Source organism: Dreissena polymorpha, chromosome 8, assembly GCF_020536995.1.
Source record: "Dreissena polymorpha isolate Duluth1 chromosome 8, UMN_Dpol_1.0, whole genome shotgun sequence".
Lineage (NCBI taxonomy): Eukaryota > Metazoa > Mollusca > Bivalvia > Myida > Dreissenidae > Dreissena > Dreissena polymorpha.
In genome coordinates, this window is record NC_068362.1 from 509,315 (window position 1) to 525,615 (window position 16,301).

At 33.5% G+C, this 16,301-nt stretch overlaps 2 protein-coding genes across 9 annotated transcripts in view; both read left to right on the forward strand.

The window, feature by feature from the left end:
• Positions 1-16,301, forward strand: part of LOC127841009 (MAM and LDL-receptor class A domain-containing protein 1-like) — a 142,517-nt gene that overhangs the window by 22,159 nt on the left and 104,057 nt on the right. Inside the window, exons 8-15 of one of the 8 annotated variants that reach the window (XM_052369501.1) lie at positions 4,341-4,470; positions 5,373-5,405; positions 6,171-6,244; positions 6,812-6,824; positions 8,210-8,299; positions 11,543-11,656; positions 12,797-12,934; positions 13,129-13,463. The exons of 6 other annotated variants lie outside the window; for them this stretch is intronic. In XM_052369501.1, the coding sequence (XP_052225461.1) occupies positions 4,341-4,470; positions 5,373-5,405; positions 6,171-6,244; positions 6,812-6,824; positions 8,210-8,299; positions 11,543-11,656; positions 12,797-12,934; positions 13,129-13,448 (912 nt within the window). In that variant the 3' untranslated portion in view covers positions 13,449-13,463. Of the gene's footprint in view, positions 1-4,340; positions 4,471-5,372; positions 5,406-6,170; positions 6,245-6,811; positions 6,825-8,209; positions 8,300-11,542; positions 11,657-12,796; positions 12,935-13,128; positions 13,464-16,301 lie in introns of those variants that run through there. One more of the 8 variants, XM_052369498.1, reaches the window with a different exon arrangement.
• On the forward strand, positions 2,324-3,198 carry LOC127841015 (uncharacterized). The gene is made up of 2 exons (XM_052369508.1): positions 2,324-2,578; positions 2,872-3,198. Exons 1-2 carry the CDS (start codon positions 2,451-2,453, stop codon positions 3,119-3,121), a joined length of 378 nt encoding a protein of 125 aa, XP_052225468.1. The 5' UTR covers positions 2,324-2,450; the 3' UTR covers positions 3,122-3,198.

Here is a 16,301-nt window from a genome sequence, read left to right on the forward strand (position 1 = left end):
TTTGTTATTTTTATTTGTACATGAATCGTTGTAAGAGTTTATCCCAACCTTTTATTGGAACCATGGGGTTACTACAATTTTTTTTTTTCCAATATTGAACCCGATCGATTTTAATTTGTTGTGCCGATCCTGAAGGCTAAACAGTTTTTATAATTCAAAGCAAAATAGTATTTGATATTTGTTAGTTTTTGTTTTCGATTTTTATTATAAACTCGACCATAGTCTCTAAATTATTATTTATCCAACTTCTTAATAGATTTAAATAGATTAATATGCAGGAAAGAATATTGCATAGAAGTTTGGAAGATTTTTGTCACTTATTATCCTTGTTTCGGTAGGAAATAGCTTGCATATCGCACATATAGATCTACATTGTCTACTTTTATTTATGAGTGCAAAAACAAATTTCTGTAATTTCGCGTATAGAAACACGTATCGATTATTTAATGTTTGAATAATTGGCATAGACTATATACGTTTCCAGGAACTGGACAATTTATTGTCCGACCACTTTGGGCGAACTCCATCGGCATCTCAGGTGAGCTCAAATTCCGATGATGGGACTTATATAAATTCCCCAAATGATCATTCATTTAGTGAGGACGAAAACAGTTCAGCAGCAAATAGTGTTGATTGTAGAGCCAGAAATTTCATTCACCAACATGACATTGCATGTAACAACAGTGATGAGTATGAAAGTGATGTGGACGATACATACATTGTCAGTGGTGCATGCGCCAGTGGTGACATGGACGCTGACTATGCAACTGTCAGGCAGTTTCTCGAGATCGGATGTGGTTGCAAGAGTAAGTGTACTGTTAATTTTGAAATTGGCCAGGTATACCATCATATATTGAACATGAGAGAATTGACAAAGGAAGAGAAGGATATTATTGTCATGAGTAATCTTAAGTGTGGAAATGGCCTGACTACAATACGAGGGAAGCCAAGGAAACGTTCGATGGTTTCATACAATGCATTCCAAAAGCCAGTTTGCAAGAAAACGTTTATGCTGGTTAATGACATTGGTAGATCAGCTTTAGAAAATCTTGTAGACCATTATAAGCAGAATGGTCCATTGCCAAGAAAGCATGGAAACGTAGGAAAGAAACCATCACAAGCCGTCATTTATGATGATGTAAAACGCGTGGTTGAATTTTTGCAAAATTATGCGGACACGTATGGTATCCCCCAACCAGCAGCTCCCAGAGGAAGCGACAATACTCCTCCAATTTATCTTGACAGTGGCAAAACAAAACTAACCATATATAAAGAGTATATAGAAAGTTGTCGCGAGGCTGGGGTTAGATCTTTGCAGCGAACTGCTTTCTGTGAAATTTGGAAAAGCTGTCTGTGTCACATTAGAATAGCTTCGCCTAGGGATGATGTATGCGCAACATGTGAAGGCCATAGAAAGAACATTATGAAGGCAATAGAAGAGAGTGAAAAGTTAGAGGCTGCCGAAAACTTCAAACAACATGTGATAAATGCCCAAAAAGAAAGAGAACTTTATAATGACTGTGTAAAGCGTGCCAAGGAAACATGCATATTAAGTTCTGATAAAAGAACAAACCACTATACTTTTGATTTTAGTCCAAATGTATCCATTCCTCACTTCTCGCGGCAAATGGGGCCAATTTATTTCATGTCCCTTCGCAAAGTACAGATTTTTGGTGTACGGATAGATGGACTGCCTAAACAGCTCAATTTTTTGATTGATGAAAGTGAAACTATGGGCATAGATGGTACCCAAACACACGGACCCAATTCTGTCATCTCAATGCTGGATATGGTGCTAGACACCCACGGGCGTGGTGAATCGACATGCTCCATCCATGCGGATAATTGTCCAGGTATTATTTTGTAAAATTATCCAGTGGTAATCAATCATATGATTCATTTAGTTATATTTGAATAAATATTTCAAACATATGAGTAAATATTGAGTTCATAACAATTAAACATTATTTATATCTATGACTTTATAGTACATGGTATTAATTGTTGATTTTTCTTTTAAAGTAGGCGTAACAAAATGTGTAACGTTACCTTAATAACCAAGAAAAAAATATAGAAACGTTTTAGTATATTTTTTTAGAATGTAAACATATGGTCTGCAATATTTTACAGGTCAGAACAAGAACCGCTACCTCATTGGCTATTTCACATGGCGTGTGATGACCGGCAGACATGACGTGATAGAATACCACATGCAAATACCAGGACATGCCAGGTGTCTGGTTGACAGTGGATTTGGGCATTTAAAGAAACTTTACCGGTACCTAAAAGCCGCCTTTGTTGTATGTGTAAGAATTTAAAAAAAAGGTAAATTTTCCTTGCATGGAGTGTTTTATTTATTTAGCATGTAGAATAAGATCGAGTTTACATTTCTTCTCCTGACAATACTAGCAATCTGATCATTGAAATTCAGGAGGTCGAACATTGAGACAATGGACTCATTGACCCAGATGGTGAATATGTCCTCAGCATCCAATGAAGCAGTGAGGTATCCGGCATGGAACTGGCGGGATTGGAAAGGGTTTTTGTCCCGACTGTTTTGTCCTGTACCAGCGATAAGGTATTTACTAACGTAGGCCTATGATAATTGGTTGAAAATGTTCACACCACTGAGTAGAATTGTTAATATTTTTTTCTGTATAACGGTTTTATACTGATGTTTAACGAAAAGTGTAAAATTCCTAAAGTGCACTACAAAGCGAAAGAAAAACAAAACTCGGACATAACCATGCACATTGTCTTCAATTATAGTTACCAATGCAAATGAATATTATTCGCAAATGCATCATAATTTTGTGTCATATCCAAACGTATTAAAATGTTTGCCAAAATAGTATTTATTTTTATTTTCAGACAATATCAGTACTTCCGCATGACGACGGAAGAGCCAGGTGTGGTCACAATGCGCACGAGAGTCGGATGTCCAGAGGTCAAGGTTACAGTGACTATGGGTGGCGTCCATATTCCATACCAACAACCGCAGATTGTAGAGGCCAAAGGACTCAGCCGAAACAGACAGGAGTACTTGTACAAAGTTGTCAGGCCATATCTCAGCGATGCTAACAAGGATGCTACTTGCCCATGCCCAGAAACATCACTATAGTTATGTCGTCGCATCTATCGCATCTACGGCGAAATATTACACACATTATAATGTCAATATTTACAGGCGAATGACAAATAACTTAAAACTTATTATTCAGTACTTTTTGAATATCCTTCAATGTCTGCTTGAATACAATGGTTTATTTATAACACATTTAAATAACACTTGTTCATATCAAATGAAATATTTGTATTCACTTCTGCTCGTTTCTATAGAATTCATGGCAAACGAAGAATTATGCATACAATATAAGCTGTACGATAAATAAATTGTGAACATGCTAAGAATAATTATAAAAATTATTAAAGATTACTCGACTCTTAATTTTTAGAAACAGCACTTTTGGGAAATAAAAATCTAACATTTCAACAAAATGAAATTATTTTATTATTTTTATTATTGGATATTGTTGGTTTATGTATTAATGGTGTAATTGATAATGTTTGTTTTGATGCGTGCATTCCTATGAAAAACTAAATGATATGTTGTGAAAATATGTGAGATTAGTTTAGAAAAAAATGATTTAAACTGTATGGTTTGCTGGTCGATGTAGATATAAGTGGACGTTGTTGCTAAGCAACGTATGTTAGTTTACAGTTTAATATAAATCACACTATTTTTAGAACAAATAGATACCTGATAATATATTTTTAACAAAATAAATGTGTTCTTAAATGTTATATCGTGTCTTGTTTATAAGTGTGGATTTTGATGTAACATACATCTGAATGCGGTTTACTTGAAAACGTTGTTAACGTTGTTAACGTCAAAACACCTCTGCAGTGCTGTTACTAAAATAAAAATTTCTCTGTAAGTAATGGGGCTATATCTATAAATTTGGTATCATAATAACAAGCACAGAACAGTCTTTATCAATCCATAGAAAACAAAAAATGTCAAATTTTGTCACGAATACAGGTTTTGCCGCGACACGGCCCATATGTATATATCATGCATGTATGTTAAAATAAATTTGCACACATATATTTAATACGAAAATAAGATTTTATTATGAATCTTTGTATACACATAAATCTTTTTTCACCGCGGGTCGATTTGCTGGCAAATTATGTCAAAGGCATGTTCAAAGTAGTTTTCCATGTTAAAGATTTTTGTGCAATATTTTCATGCGTAGACGTCATATGAGAAGAGCTTCTATATCCAGCAGTCTATTTACATGTTTAAGTGAAATCATAAGTATACACTTTTACTTCAGAAATGTATATTCTCGCAGCAGCTTTACATAAATCAAAGCCTTCCTCTAGAATATCAAGCGCTTCATTGTTGTGATAGCCATCTCTGTAACTGGAAATCACTAGACGACACCGGTGAAGTGGAATCTATAGGTATATTGAAATGTGTAACTTTAAATGCATACGATTGATTTTCATCCGTATTAATGATACATTAAATTTAATTGTTATTTTATTTCGGTAAATGTGTGCATACTTTTTCATTACAAACTAAGAAAGTAAATTGCTTTAAATTTAATATATTTTTAATAATATCATTTATTGTTAAAAAAAAAATTATTAAACAATTCAAACATTACAAAATAGGTGGTCAAAGCATGAATGCAAACCGGATAGCAGTGTCTAAGAGATAAACTTCCAACTTCATGCATTACATATTTATTCCCATTTTCGATTTTCTTTGCACGGTCTCACAATTTGAATACAACTGACGAGAATGATGTTACATCATTTAGATTGAGAAATTTGTGTGCTAGGAGGGCAGTGCTTAAGAATTTCTCTCACTGCATTTGTTATGTCGATATAATAGTGTTATGTGTCATTTTACCTACTGTGTGATTTATTGTCCGGAGCATTTCATTAAAACGATAGAAAAAAAACTTCAATTTTACACTCTGGATAGATGATTGTTAGACGGTACGATAATTCTACATTTTTTGTTTAATGAGGTTTTCATAGTTATAATGCATAAAAATCTGTTCTGAAAGTGCTCAAAAGGCATGACCTTGGATGTACTTTTAATAGTTATTTCACCATGCCTTTTTATTTTCGTCGATCATTAAGTATTAGTGCGTATAAATAGAAACCAGCTTCAAGCTTCCTGCATAAATAGGTGGTTGTTGAATAGCAGTGCCAAATAATGATTACTCGAGCTGCATTATTTGCGGAGTTCTTATTGCTCAGAAGTTCCAATTGTATTGCCATAGACATTATGCTTATGACAGTTTCTTTGCGAAATAGCTGATTTAATAAATGATTGTGTCTTTGGTTTGCAGCAAACAAGCTCACATGTCCCCCAGATCTTGTTGGTATGTATAACCTTTAAACAGTTTGTATTTGGTTTGCGACTTTTTATTCATGCGACATGTCATCTTGAGAGAATGTGTAATTGTAATAAAGAATGACACATTCCTTCTATATGTCTTTCTTTTAATCACTTCATCTTCCAATTATTACTACTATTCGTCCGTCATTCGTGTTCATGTAATGTTTTATGCAGGATTAACATGGATACACACGGGCTTAAATATTTCTTTTGTAATTGATTTTATAAATGCAATTTCCTTGGTAAATCCTAAATCATGTCCCAGCTTATCCTAAATCGTGTAATTGACGGTATATTGTCCTTGATACATACTAATACTAAATCATGTAATGTCACAGCTTGTCCTCGACCGTTTATTTGACGGAACTTTTCATATGTTTATATTTTTATTAAATTGACTGTTTATTTTTTTTCCAATATAAAGTTCAAATTGATTTTTGTAACCAACACGTAGATCCAGTTAGGAATTTTATATACCTTAATATTTCTTTCATAAAAAGTCTTAAAAGCGTACAATCACATATATATAACGTTGAATGAAGAACGCAAATCCAATCAAAAATAATATTTACATATAAAGAAAAGGCTTGGGCGTATGCCTTGTAGTTTGACACTGCTCTTGATGCGAATTAATTAATTTTTAACCACAACAACGTGTAACTATACAGACATAAAATAGCTCAAAATATATGTATCCTTTATAACGGTAGAACAAGATATATACAAACTAATTATTATTATATTATAGAACGAACTACAAATGCCGAAGGAATTACTATTACTGAAACCAAGATCACAAACAGCGCGCGGACAACAACGGCGGTATATACATTTAATTTTAATACGGAAATCATACAATTATATATCAGTTTTTATGTTGGTTTGACAAAAAGTTATTTCAGCATAATGTCCATGCATACTTAACTTTCTTATCCGTTTATTTATCGGGTGTCATTCTTAGAAATAAGTTGACAGAATATATTATAGAATGTTAAATAAAGGATTTTACACCAGTTGTCATTTCCTACCATAGTTTATGAAACGACTTCAGGGATTATGTAAGTATAAGTAAGCGAGCAATCTTTCCAGATCGAGTTTAAGTAAGCGTGTCATAAAATGAAAAGGCGTCTCAGATCTTTTTCATGATAAAACCGGAAAGTTGTTTGAATAGCGTGACGTCACTCGACGCTTCAACGTCATTTTAGCCAAATAAAGTTACGTCATTGCTGAGTCAGATAAGAAATATCCAATTACAAAAACGTATGTTTAAGATAAAAAAATTCGGAATAGTTATATTACATAGAAAACAATGTGTACAATATGATAAAATATTGTATGAATCGACTGGGAACGGAAATTCAATTATAATGCAAAATTTTGTCATTTCAGACACCGCCAACAAGTAAGTCTTTTTTTCATTTACCTTAAAATCAGAACACAATAAACATGTCAAAACCTTATAATTTGCATCGTTAATTATGCGATTTATTCAATGAATGAAATAATATAGTAAAGGTTATGTTATGTAAACAATTCTGCTAAGGGAGACTGACTAATTTTATACATAAAACATATAATATAATACATAAAATGTAAAATAGTTTTTAAAAATGTATCAAATATATTATAAATTACAAAATGCTCTATTTGTTAGTGTCTGAAAATACGTTGCTTAACATCAAACCAAATACCGTATTTCGAGATATAAATAATTGCACTGTAATATATAAGGATACAGATAAACAACACATTTCTGCCGGTCAATTCATTTATTAACAAATGCATTTTTGTTCTAATATATGTAATATACATAAAGTGGGGTCACTATACTCAACCGTATTAAACATATTGCTTACATTCAATAACTTAAGTTTTCATGGATCAACTTTGATGAAACTATGGACGTGGCAAGTTTGCAAGTAAGCTTAATTTGGAATTGATTTTTGGGGAAGTCGGGCAAGGTGAATGTCACTTTTACGGACCCCCGGCTTTTTCTCTAAAATTCGAAAAGGACTTAAAAATTACACTCAATTTCTTTTTGCTTAGGTAGCTTACATGCATACCTACCTTTGGTTGCATTTGTGGCCTATCGAGTCAAGATTGGTTGTTACTAAAATAGAAAAAGCGTGTTTTTTATTATTTGGATTGATGTATATCATTCTGTGTAATGCCGGGATGCATAACTAAATCGGGATTCTATTTGATGCCAGTTACTGTTCATGAAAACAAGACAACACAATTCCCAATAACTTGTGTTGTGCTAATGGTTTTCTACTGATAGTTTTCGTTGTGATAGGCTTTATACCGGTCTAGCTAGGGATTGCATCTGGGGACAGTATGATTAAGGTCAAGGTTTATGTAAACAAACGTAGAAAATACTTTTATCGCTAAATGAAGTTTGGTTTTGACAGATGTACATTTGTTTAAAATAAAGTTAATTTGTTATAAAATTGTTGATACATTGTTTCGAGACATTGCAAAGTGTTATTGTTATAACAATGCATGCGCAATTAATGATGTTATGATTATACAATTTAAGAACATTTTACCTCTACAGTCATAAATTGTTTAAATTACTTCTTGATTTAATAGGCTGTTTGTATTAAATAGGACTGCAAATACGATTTGTTTTCAAAAGTCACTATAAAGAACTTATTTATGTCATAATGCCTTATGCCTTACTTCGGAGACTCCGTTAACGTAGTTTTCTCTGTTAAGAATAAAAAATTCATGTTAAATATGCATTTTTTTGCAATATGTTTGCTTTATTGATAACCACGACAATAGCATCAACGAGGACATCACCAACAACGACACCAACGACAACAGCAACAACCACATCAACGACACAAGCGTCAACAACGACTATTACAACAAGTATGTATCATTAAAAACTAGTTTGGACGTATCCATCTTTCTGTTTGTCTGTTAGTCCGGCCTATCGACACGAGATATTATCTGAGTTGAATTAAAACAAGATGTGTTTGTGAAACACTATGTCCCCCACCACATGTATTTGATCTTTGACCCTGAAGGATTTTCTTGACCTTTCACCACTCAACATGTGCAGCTCCATGAGATATACATGCATGCCAAATATAAAGTTGCTATCTTCAATATTGCAAAAGTTATGGCAAATATTAAAGTTTTACGGAAACAAACCAACAAACAAACCATTAAACAGACAGGGCAAAAAAAATATTTACCCCAGTATAGACTGGGGAACATAAAAATGCCATCTCTATAGCAGTGCTCACGCTGCTGCCAGACATTATCGCCAATGGCGATTATTTTATCCAACTAGCTATTATTTCTTAAAATTGTCTAGAATTTATCCGCCTTCATAAAAAAACAAATTGCCTCTAAATGTTGTCCGAAAAATGAGAAGCACCTGCAAATCGGGCCATCAAGCAGGAAAATTCGATAACGAGATTACCTGTGTACACACTCGACCCTGTGTATTGTCATACACGCGTCAATAACTTTTGCGACATTGTGGCCTAGAGCGTTTTTCTCAATCAGTGTCCGACAGCAGCGATATATTTCGGAAAAAAACATTTTTAATCTCCCCGTGCTTTACCAATTATCGGTAACTGTTAGATTTTTGTTAATTTTGCGCCAATGATAAATTAATCGTCATGAAATCGCCGCTTTATATTGTCGGCTGGTTTTATTTTTCACGCCGTTTTTTCTGCAATAAGATAACGCTTAATATTGCTTTATGAAATAATTATTTAATCGCCATCAATTTATTATCCCCGTAATTACCAATGTCTGTCGTCTGCTTTAACATAATGATTTCAATCTTTAACCAGGTAACCTGGTTTTCCCAATTCAAAGGGACCCGGCATATGTCATGGCCAGCTAATTTTAACGAAACACGTGTTTGGAATTACACTGAGGTAGTGTATTTTAACTCACGCGCTGTGACGTTAATTGATGTAAACATGATCGGCATTGCGAAAGTGTTATTTTTGGAATAAATCATTTACAATTGATGTTGGCCTTTGCCTACAATATTGCGGCCGATGGAAAACGTCGTATTAAGAGATGAAGTAGTCGAAAGATATGCACATTTTAGATTATGCATATTAATATTTCATATAATGCATATGTCATGTGCAAAACGCGTACATTTGTTCGGATTACCGTTTTCGGATACTGTATTTTTTTCGTCGATTACGATTTATTTTCGAAGTTCATAATAGCAAAAATAGAATGACGAATACACATGCGGTGATACGGAAGGTTTGATTTATAATATTTCGAGTTGTATTCACCAAAAATTGCAATTGGAAAAACTAAAAAAAATAGTCTAATTAGTAAGGGCTCTGGGAGGATTGGGGCCTCTGCTCTTAATTCATATGTGTATGTAACTGTAGCTGAGATATGGTTTGTTAAGTCACACCCACAACATTGATTGTATTCTTTATTGTAAAGCCATGATAATATTTTATAAAAAAAATGATACACTGATATTATGTTTGTTTTTAAGTATATATATATATATATATAGTGTGTGTACACCTTAATTTCTCAGATAGGAAAAGCCCTTTGATTGATAATATGACATTTCTAATGAATGTTTAGATTTTCGCGTACCCTAACAACTACTGTATCAACCATTCACCAACCAATATTTCAATTAAAAAAATAGATTTTGCAATATTTTATTGTTTTGATATTTAGCATTTACTAATTCACACTGTTAGTTCAAAAATGACATTTGCATCTAAACTTTTCCGAGATCATCTGATTGAGATAAATAAATATTTAGAAAATCCGTTAAAGGTCATCTTCTTTGAAACCGCAAAGCCCAAGGCTCTCATGGTAGTTATGTAGCGTTATCTAAACTGATTATATTTTAGTTTGTCATCAAATAGTGGCCCTTTAAATGTTAGTTTAAATCATGCTTCTATGGTTAAAGCTGACCACATCCCGAGTTGAGGAAAATTCTCAACTTAGACTAATATATATATATATATATATATATATATATATATATATATAGAGAGAGAGAGAGAGAGAGAGAGAGAGAGAGAGAGAGAGAGAGAGAGAGAGAGATTCAAAACAATTTTATTTTAAAATTGCAAACAAATACATAAACAATATGCAAAGTGACACAATACTATAATGCAATCAAAGATATGAATCGTGTATACATCAACTCTTTAGATATATATATATACATTTTTGAAAATTTCTATTAGTAAAAGTAAATTTTCTTGTATGTTGTACGCTCTAAAGTGTGTTTATTTACCTTTTGCTAAAACAAGTTACAGACAAAAGCATAATGTTTGTTGAAGATTACATAGCTTTAAAGTACATCATTTGTTATAACATTGAATCAGGTGCACTCTTTAAAAATATTAATAATTATTCTTTATGCCATTTTCATCTGTTATTACACCTCATAATATACCTTTTTGTCTACACACACTTGGAAATGTATATTTTTTCCTATTTTTCCTTATATTTGGTGCCAGTCGGGTCAATGTATATGTTACTTTTGATGAGATAGAGAAACCTTTTCTCCTCAATAAGTTGTGTTTCGAAGTATTCTCATGAAATTGGGCGTGTTGATGCTTACACGTAGGAGATGTTTTGAATTGCATTTGGGGCTAGTTGGATAATGGTCGAGATCAATGCTACTTAATACATACATTGTTTCCGCTAATTGAGTTTAGTTTTGATGGAAGTATTGAGCTCTAAGTGTTTGTGTAGGCAATTTTATGCAGTCCTATCATGGGATTGCGCATGTTTTTCAATTTATGTGAATTTATATGTAAAACGTTGAAAACCTTGTGTCGTTGCATTGCACAGTGTTCTGGTAATTACATTACATGCAATTCAATATATGATGAACACAGTTATTTTATTTAAGAAGATAAAACCTATGTACATTATCACTTGTTTTAATGGACTTTTAGCATTAAGTAAGACTGAACATGAGAATTTTTTAATGGCATGGTAAAAATCTTAACCATGTCTTAATGCGTTCATCTCTGTGCAGACGACGTTGATGTAGGTTCTCTATTTGGAATCAACAGAACATGATAAATGTGCGTTTGTTTCGCAATGTTCGCAATATATTTTCTTTATTGATAACTACGACACCAGCACCAACAACGACAACTACAAAAACGACACCGGCACCAACAACGACAACTTCAACCACGACACCAGCGCCAACAACCACAATTACTACAACGACACCACTGCCCAAAGTGATCAGTAAGTAATTAATAATCGCTATTTTATTGTTCAATTATTCTCAAGAAAGCAATTTAACTGTTTATCGCACACATCACTGACGGTATGACCCTATCTTTTAAATACTATTATGATCGGTAACTTTTTAGATACCTTCATCAAGTAAGGTCATTAACAACAATACGTTTATAAAGCAATTTTGACGGAAATGATAACTACATGTCTTATGAATACAGTGGGTGAACCGACTGATCATACGAACTTTCATATTATACCATTTATATTCTGATTATTATTTCGAAGCCAGGGACATTATTTCAACACTATTTGTTAAGGACCACAGCCAGCAACAATAACAACTGTTGTACTTATGTATTCAGAGAATACTTTTAGTGGAATTATATTATAAAAGTCAATAATAGAATATTTACGCCGGCGCGTTGCCAATTTTGACCACCAGGGGCATGATTGGAACAAACTTAATAGACGATTATTGTACAATGCTACTTATAGAGTATAAACGTTATGGGTAGTGTTGTTAAAGATAAGAAACATGTTAAAGTTAATTAGAAAATATACCATATTTTCACACTGCAACCCAAAGGGTTGATTTGAATAAACGTTTTTCAGAGCTACAATGTGATGATACACACTGATATTAAACATCTCAATCTTCCAAAGAGAATAAGACTTTTATAATAAGTTTTTAGAAACATGTGTTAAATGCGGCGTTAAACGGGAAATATTTACAAGCAGGTGTGCTTTAGGTTATAAATAACAATGTGCTGTAAACTCTTTTCCGGTTGTTAAGGTTTGCAGATGCCCTTAAAATGCATGGAAAAACTCAGCGTAAGAGCGTTTTCACGCGTTCTTGAGCGTTTATGACCTTAAATGTGTTGTATTACTATATAATTTTTAAATCAATTTTAATACACAAAGCAAATCCTTTTGATAAAACTGTATGGCAGTTTGAAGAAATAACTGATTTGCATCGTGCCCATAGTTATGTTTTTCATTAAATGAATCTATAAATGCCATAGATTTCTTCTAATTTTCTAATCAAAAAGCAATCTATCTCTATCGTCGTAACCAGTACCTCAAGGTAATTTTCGGTACCCTATTAATAATTCAAAACAATTATATACGTAACAACCATTTCAGGTACATGTTCATTTGAGGACGGCATGTGTTATTGGAGCAATATAAATGCTGATGACTTTGATTGGACTTTATACAATGGATCCACCCCCACAGACAACACTGGACCAGCTGCTGATCATACATTTGGAAATGCGAAAGGTTGTTGTTGTTTTCCATTTATGATCAGCATTGAGGATTTATTTAAAAACCTTTGTTTGTCTGGTGTGTAATGCTTCTAGTATTTTGTTCAAATATAATAAATGAAAAATGAGATAATTTGAACAATCATTTCCATTTGCAGCCTTAAGAAATTTGAATTTGCGAATTTTCTAAAAAAAAAAAATTCTTTTAAGGAAAGTACGTCTTCATAGAGACGAGTGCTCCCAGGAACGTGAATGAAAAAGCGCGTCTAGTAAGCCCCACTATCCCACCAATAGAGACATGCCTTCATTTCTGGTACAGCATGTACGGTACAAGTGTCGGCGCACTAAAAGTGATGTGGCAGATTTCACGGAACATTACTGCGCAAAGACACACAATTTGGGAATTATCTGGCGATCAAGGCCCAGCCTGGAAACAGGCTTACGTGTCGTTGGAAGCTCATGTTCTCTTACTAATGAGTTCAATTTATATTGTTTACCTGTATTACATTTACAAAACATGTCAAATTTAAATTGGCAACGTTTCTGGTTTGGAAACAAATACACATTAATTAAAACTTCAGCTATAGTAGAATAAAATGCGGTAATAATTATTGCAATGAAAAAATAAACGAATTGTAATCATTGAGAAAAAACAAACAAATGCACTGTATACAAGAAACACATGTACATAACAAACACATAAGCATAAACAAAAATCGGGTCTGCGCCTTGAACTTGTATATACAAAAGCACTGGGGCTTTAAACCGGTTGGAAGGAGCTTATTACCGTTCACATGGCCCCGAATTATTCATACAAAACTTAAGTTTTAATATCAATAAACCTCATATAATCTCAGTGCAAATTAAATAACCATTAAATAACTGTTTGATTTGTTATGTTTATATGCTGACCAGTACCGTAACTTACTGAGGCACGATGAAATGAACCCCAAACAAGTACCAACTACATTTGGCCACATATAATAGTACAACTTGAATAGTTTCAAATAAGTCAAATTATCTCAAATAAATAAGTGTTCCGGTCAGTTTAACTAATAAAAACCATTTAACAAAAACCGAGATTCATATTTTAAATTTTGATCCATAAATATTCGCAGTAAATTACCCAAATGAATCAGTAAGAGAAAAATATATTTAGTTATGCCGAAATACGACCCCGCGCTCGGCTTTAGATTCGCTTATACTTTTAAACATAATGCACTTTAAAGAAAAATTGTAAATGTTCTTACAAATTAAATCTTATCTTCTTTTGAGGAGTTCAGAATTATACCAATGTGTTTGCTTTATTTTCAAGTATTCAATTAAGTTTACCTTAACAAAAATGTGAAAAGCACAAACAAATTGTGTGCTGGACATATATTAGCTAACAGTATTTACTATAAATAAAATTAACTATTTGATGGACAACTGTAAGTATTACCTACATTTGCTTTTTTTCTACATGTATAGCATTGGTTAATTTAAAACATGATCATAGACATTGTTTATTTATATTATTTATTAATAAGCGTTAATTTCGTGGAAACAATTCAATTTAGTGGTCGTGAAGTAACTGCAGAAGCTTTAAAACAAAAATCAACATATGATAACCCACCATTTTGACGGTCAATTATACCCAATTATGACGAAATCGAGTCCCGAGCTTTAATTTTATTACGTAGAATAAGAAAACCCAGGTTGTTAGAGGTGCAGGTTTACAATTAAATACCTTAAATGAATTGATAAGATACATTCGTTGTCAAAGACCAATAACCAACGTGTAAGGACATCACTGTTCAAATGCGGAGTTTATAACTTTAAAGATAAAAACCCTTTTACGACATATTGTATGAGAAAAAAAATATATATGTAATATACTTTTTTAAGTATTTGGATCATAGTGCCCGAGAAAGAATGTTATATGTTGAACGTATCCCTTCAACCCACGATATGTAACGTTTTTAGCATTGCCCAATTTGACGCGCTTGCGCTGAGGAATCGTTTGACGCATTTATACACCTGCTTATTGTTCAAGAGGTTATTTGTAAGTAGAAGTCTACCCCGCAAGTTTGAATTATGAGTTCAATCATGCGTGCTATGTGCGGTTTATTGTACGGGCAGAAGAAAAATAAATATATTTATTTATTATAAATATTGTCACGCCATCTTGAGCACTTGTGACACTGTTCCGCGTATTATCTTGATCACATTCGCCCTACCGCTCTACTAACTGAATTCACTATGGCACATATGGTTTACCGTCTTTCGGCATAATTTCGGACAAACCTAGTCTTTGAGTGCATATTTCCGAGCACCTGGCTTCTCTGGACGGCTTTGTCACGTGTCTCCTGCTATTCCACTTCATGTTTGAAAAAAGGTCCCACAACTCAAATACATATTTAGATACTCATTTAGATTGTACTTATGAAGTAACCTAAATATATCTGGGATAAAACCTTGATATTGTTAATCAAGGTTAATAAAACACGTCAGTCTATTCAGGAACACGTGCATGGCCAAGTATCTATAGGGAAGACTTGCGTCAACGCCTGTTTCGAGCGATTCAACATCTAACGCTGTGAATGAAAAGTCAGTGCTAGTAGTTTCAATGACGGTATGCCCTTAATGCAAAACCTGTGGGCTACCTCAAGTCTTTCAATGTCCGTTTGCGTGTATGTATCCCAAAGTTCACATCCGTAAATCGCTTTAGTTTAAACCACTGATTGGGTATAGCGCTTTAAGTGTAAGTGGGTTCAAACCTCCTTGATGTAACTGAATGTTCCTCGCCCTCTGTTGCTAGCGTCGTTAAGTGATATGGTTGCAAAAAGTGACTCGTCGCATATAAGAACTAGATGGTTGTACAGCTTAACTTTATTTAGTTGTTGCGTTCCAATATAACACTTTCTTTCACGATAAGACCGCACACTGTCATTTAAGGCGATAACGCCACACTTGTCGGAATCAAACTTGAACAGCCACTAATTGGAGCACAAATGGATAACATGCATTGTAGCGGGATAATGATAATTATAATCATATCATCCGCAACGGTCGATGAACAAATGTTTATACTAAACATACAGAATCCGTGCCCAATCACCGTCAGTTCTGTAATTAGGTCGTTGATTAAAGTCAGATACAGGATGATGTGATGTTTTGCTTTCCAGCCTAGTCCCCTATTTTAATTGGTAGGCTTCTGACAATTGACCTTTATAACTCACGCAACTTTGTTACTTGAGTTACGCGGTTAGCATTGCCTACACAATTTGCGTCGAATTTCGCGTGAGCGCTAATGTGTCAGCTTCAGATCTGTATTCAAAAACGCTTAAGGAACTGACAATGTTTTGACACGGGTAATAACTTGGAGGCAGAGTGAAAAGACC

Coding starts and splice junctions, on each gene's coding strand:
- LOC127841015 (XM_052369508.1), top strand. CDS start 2,451: ATGGACTCATTGACCCAGATGGTGAATATGTCCTCAGCATCCAATGAA. Junction 2,579..2,871: donor TGTCCTGTACCAGCGATAAG/GTATTTACTAAC, acceptor TTTTATTTTCAG/ACAATATCAGTACTTCCGCA.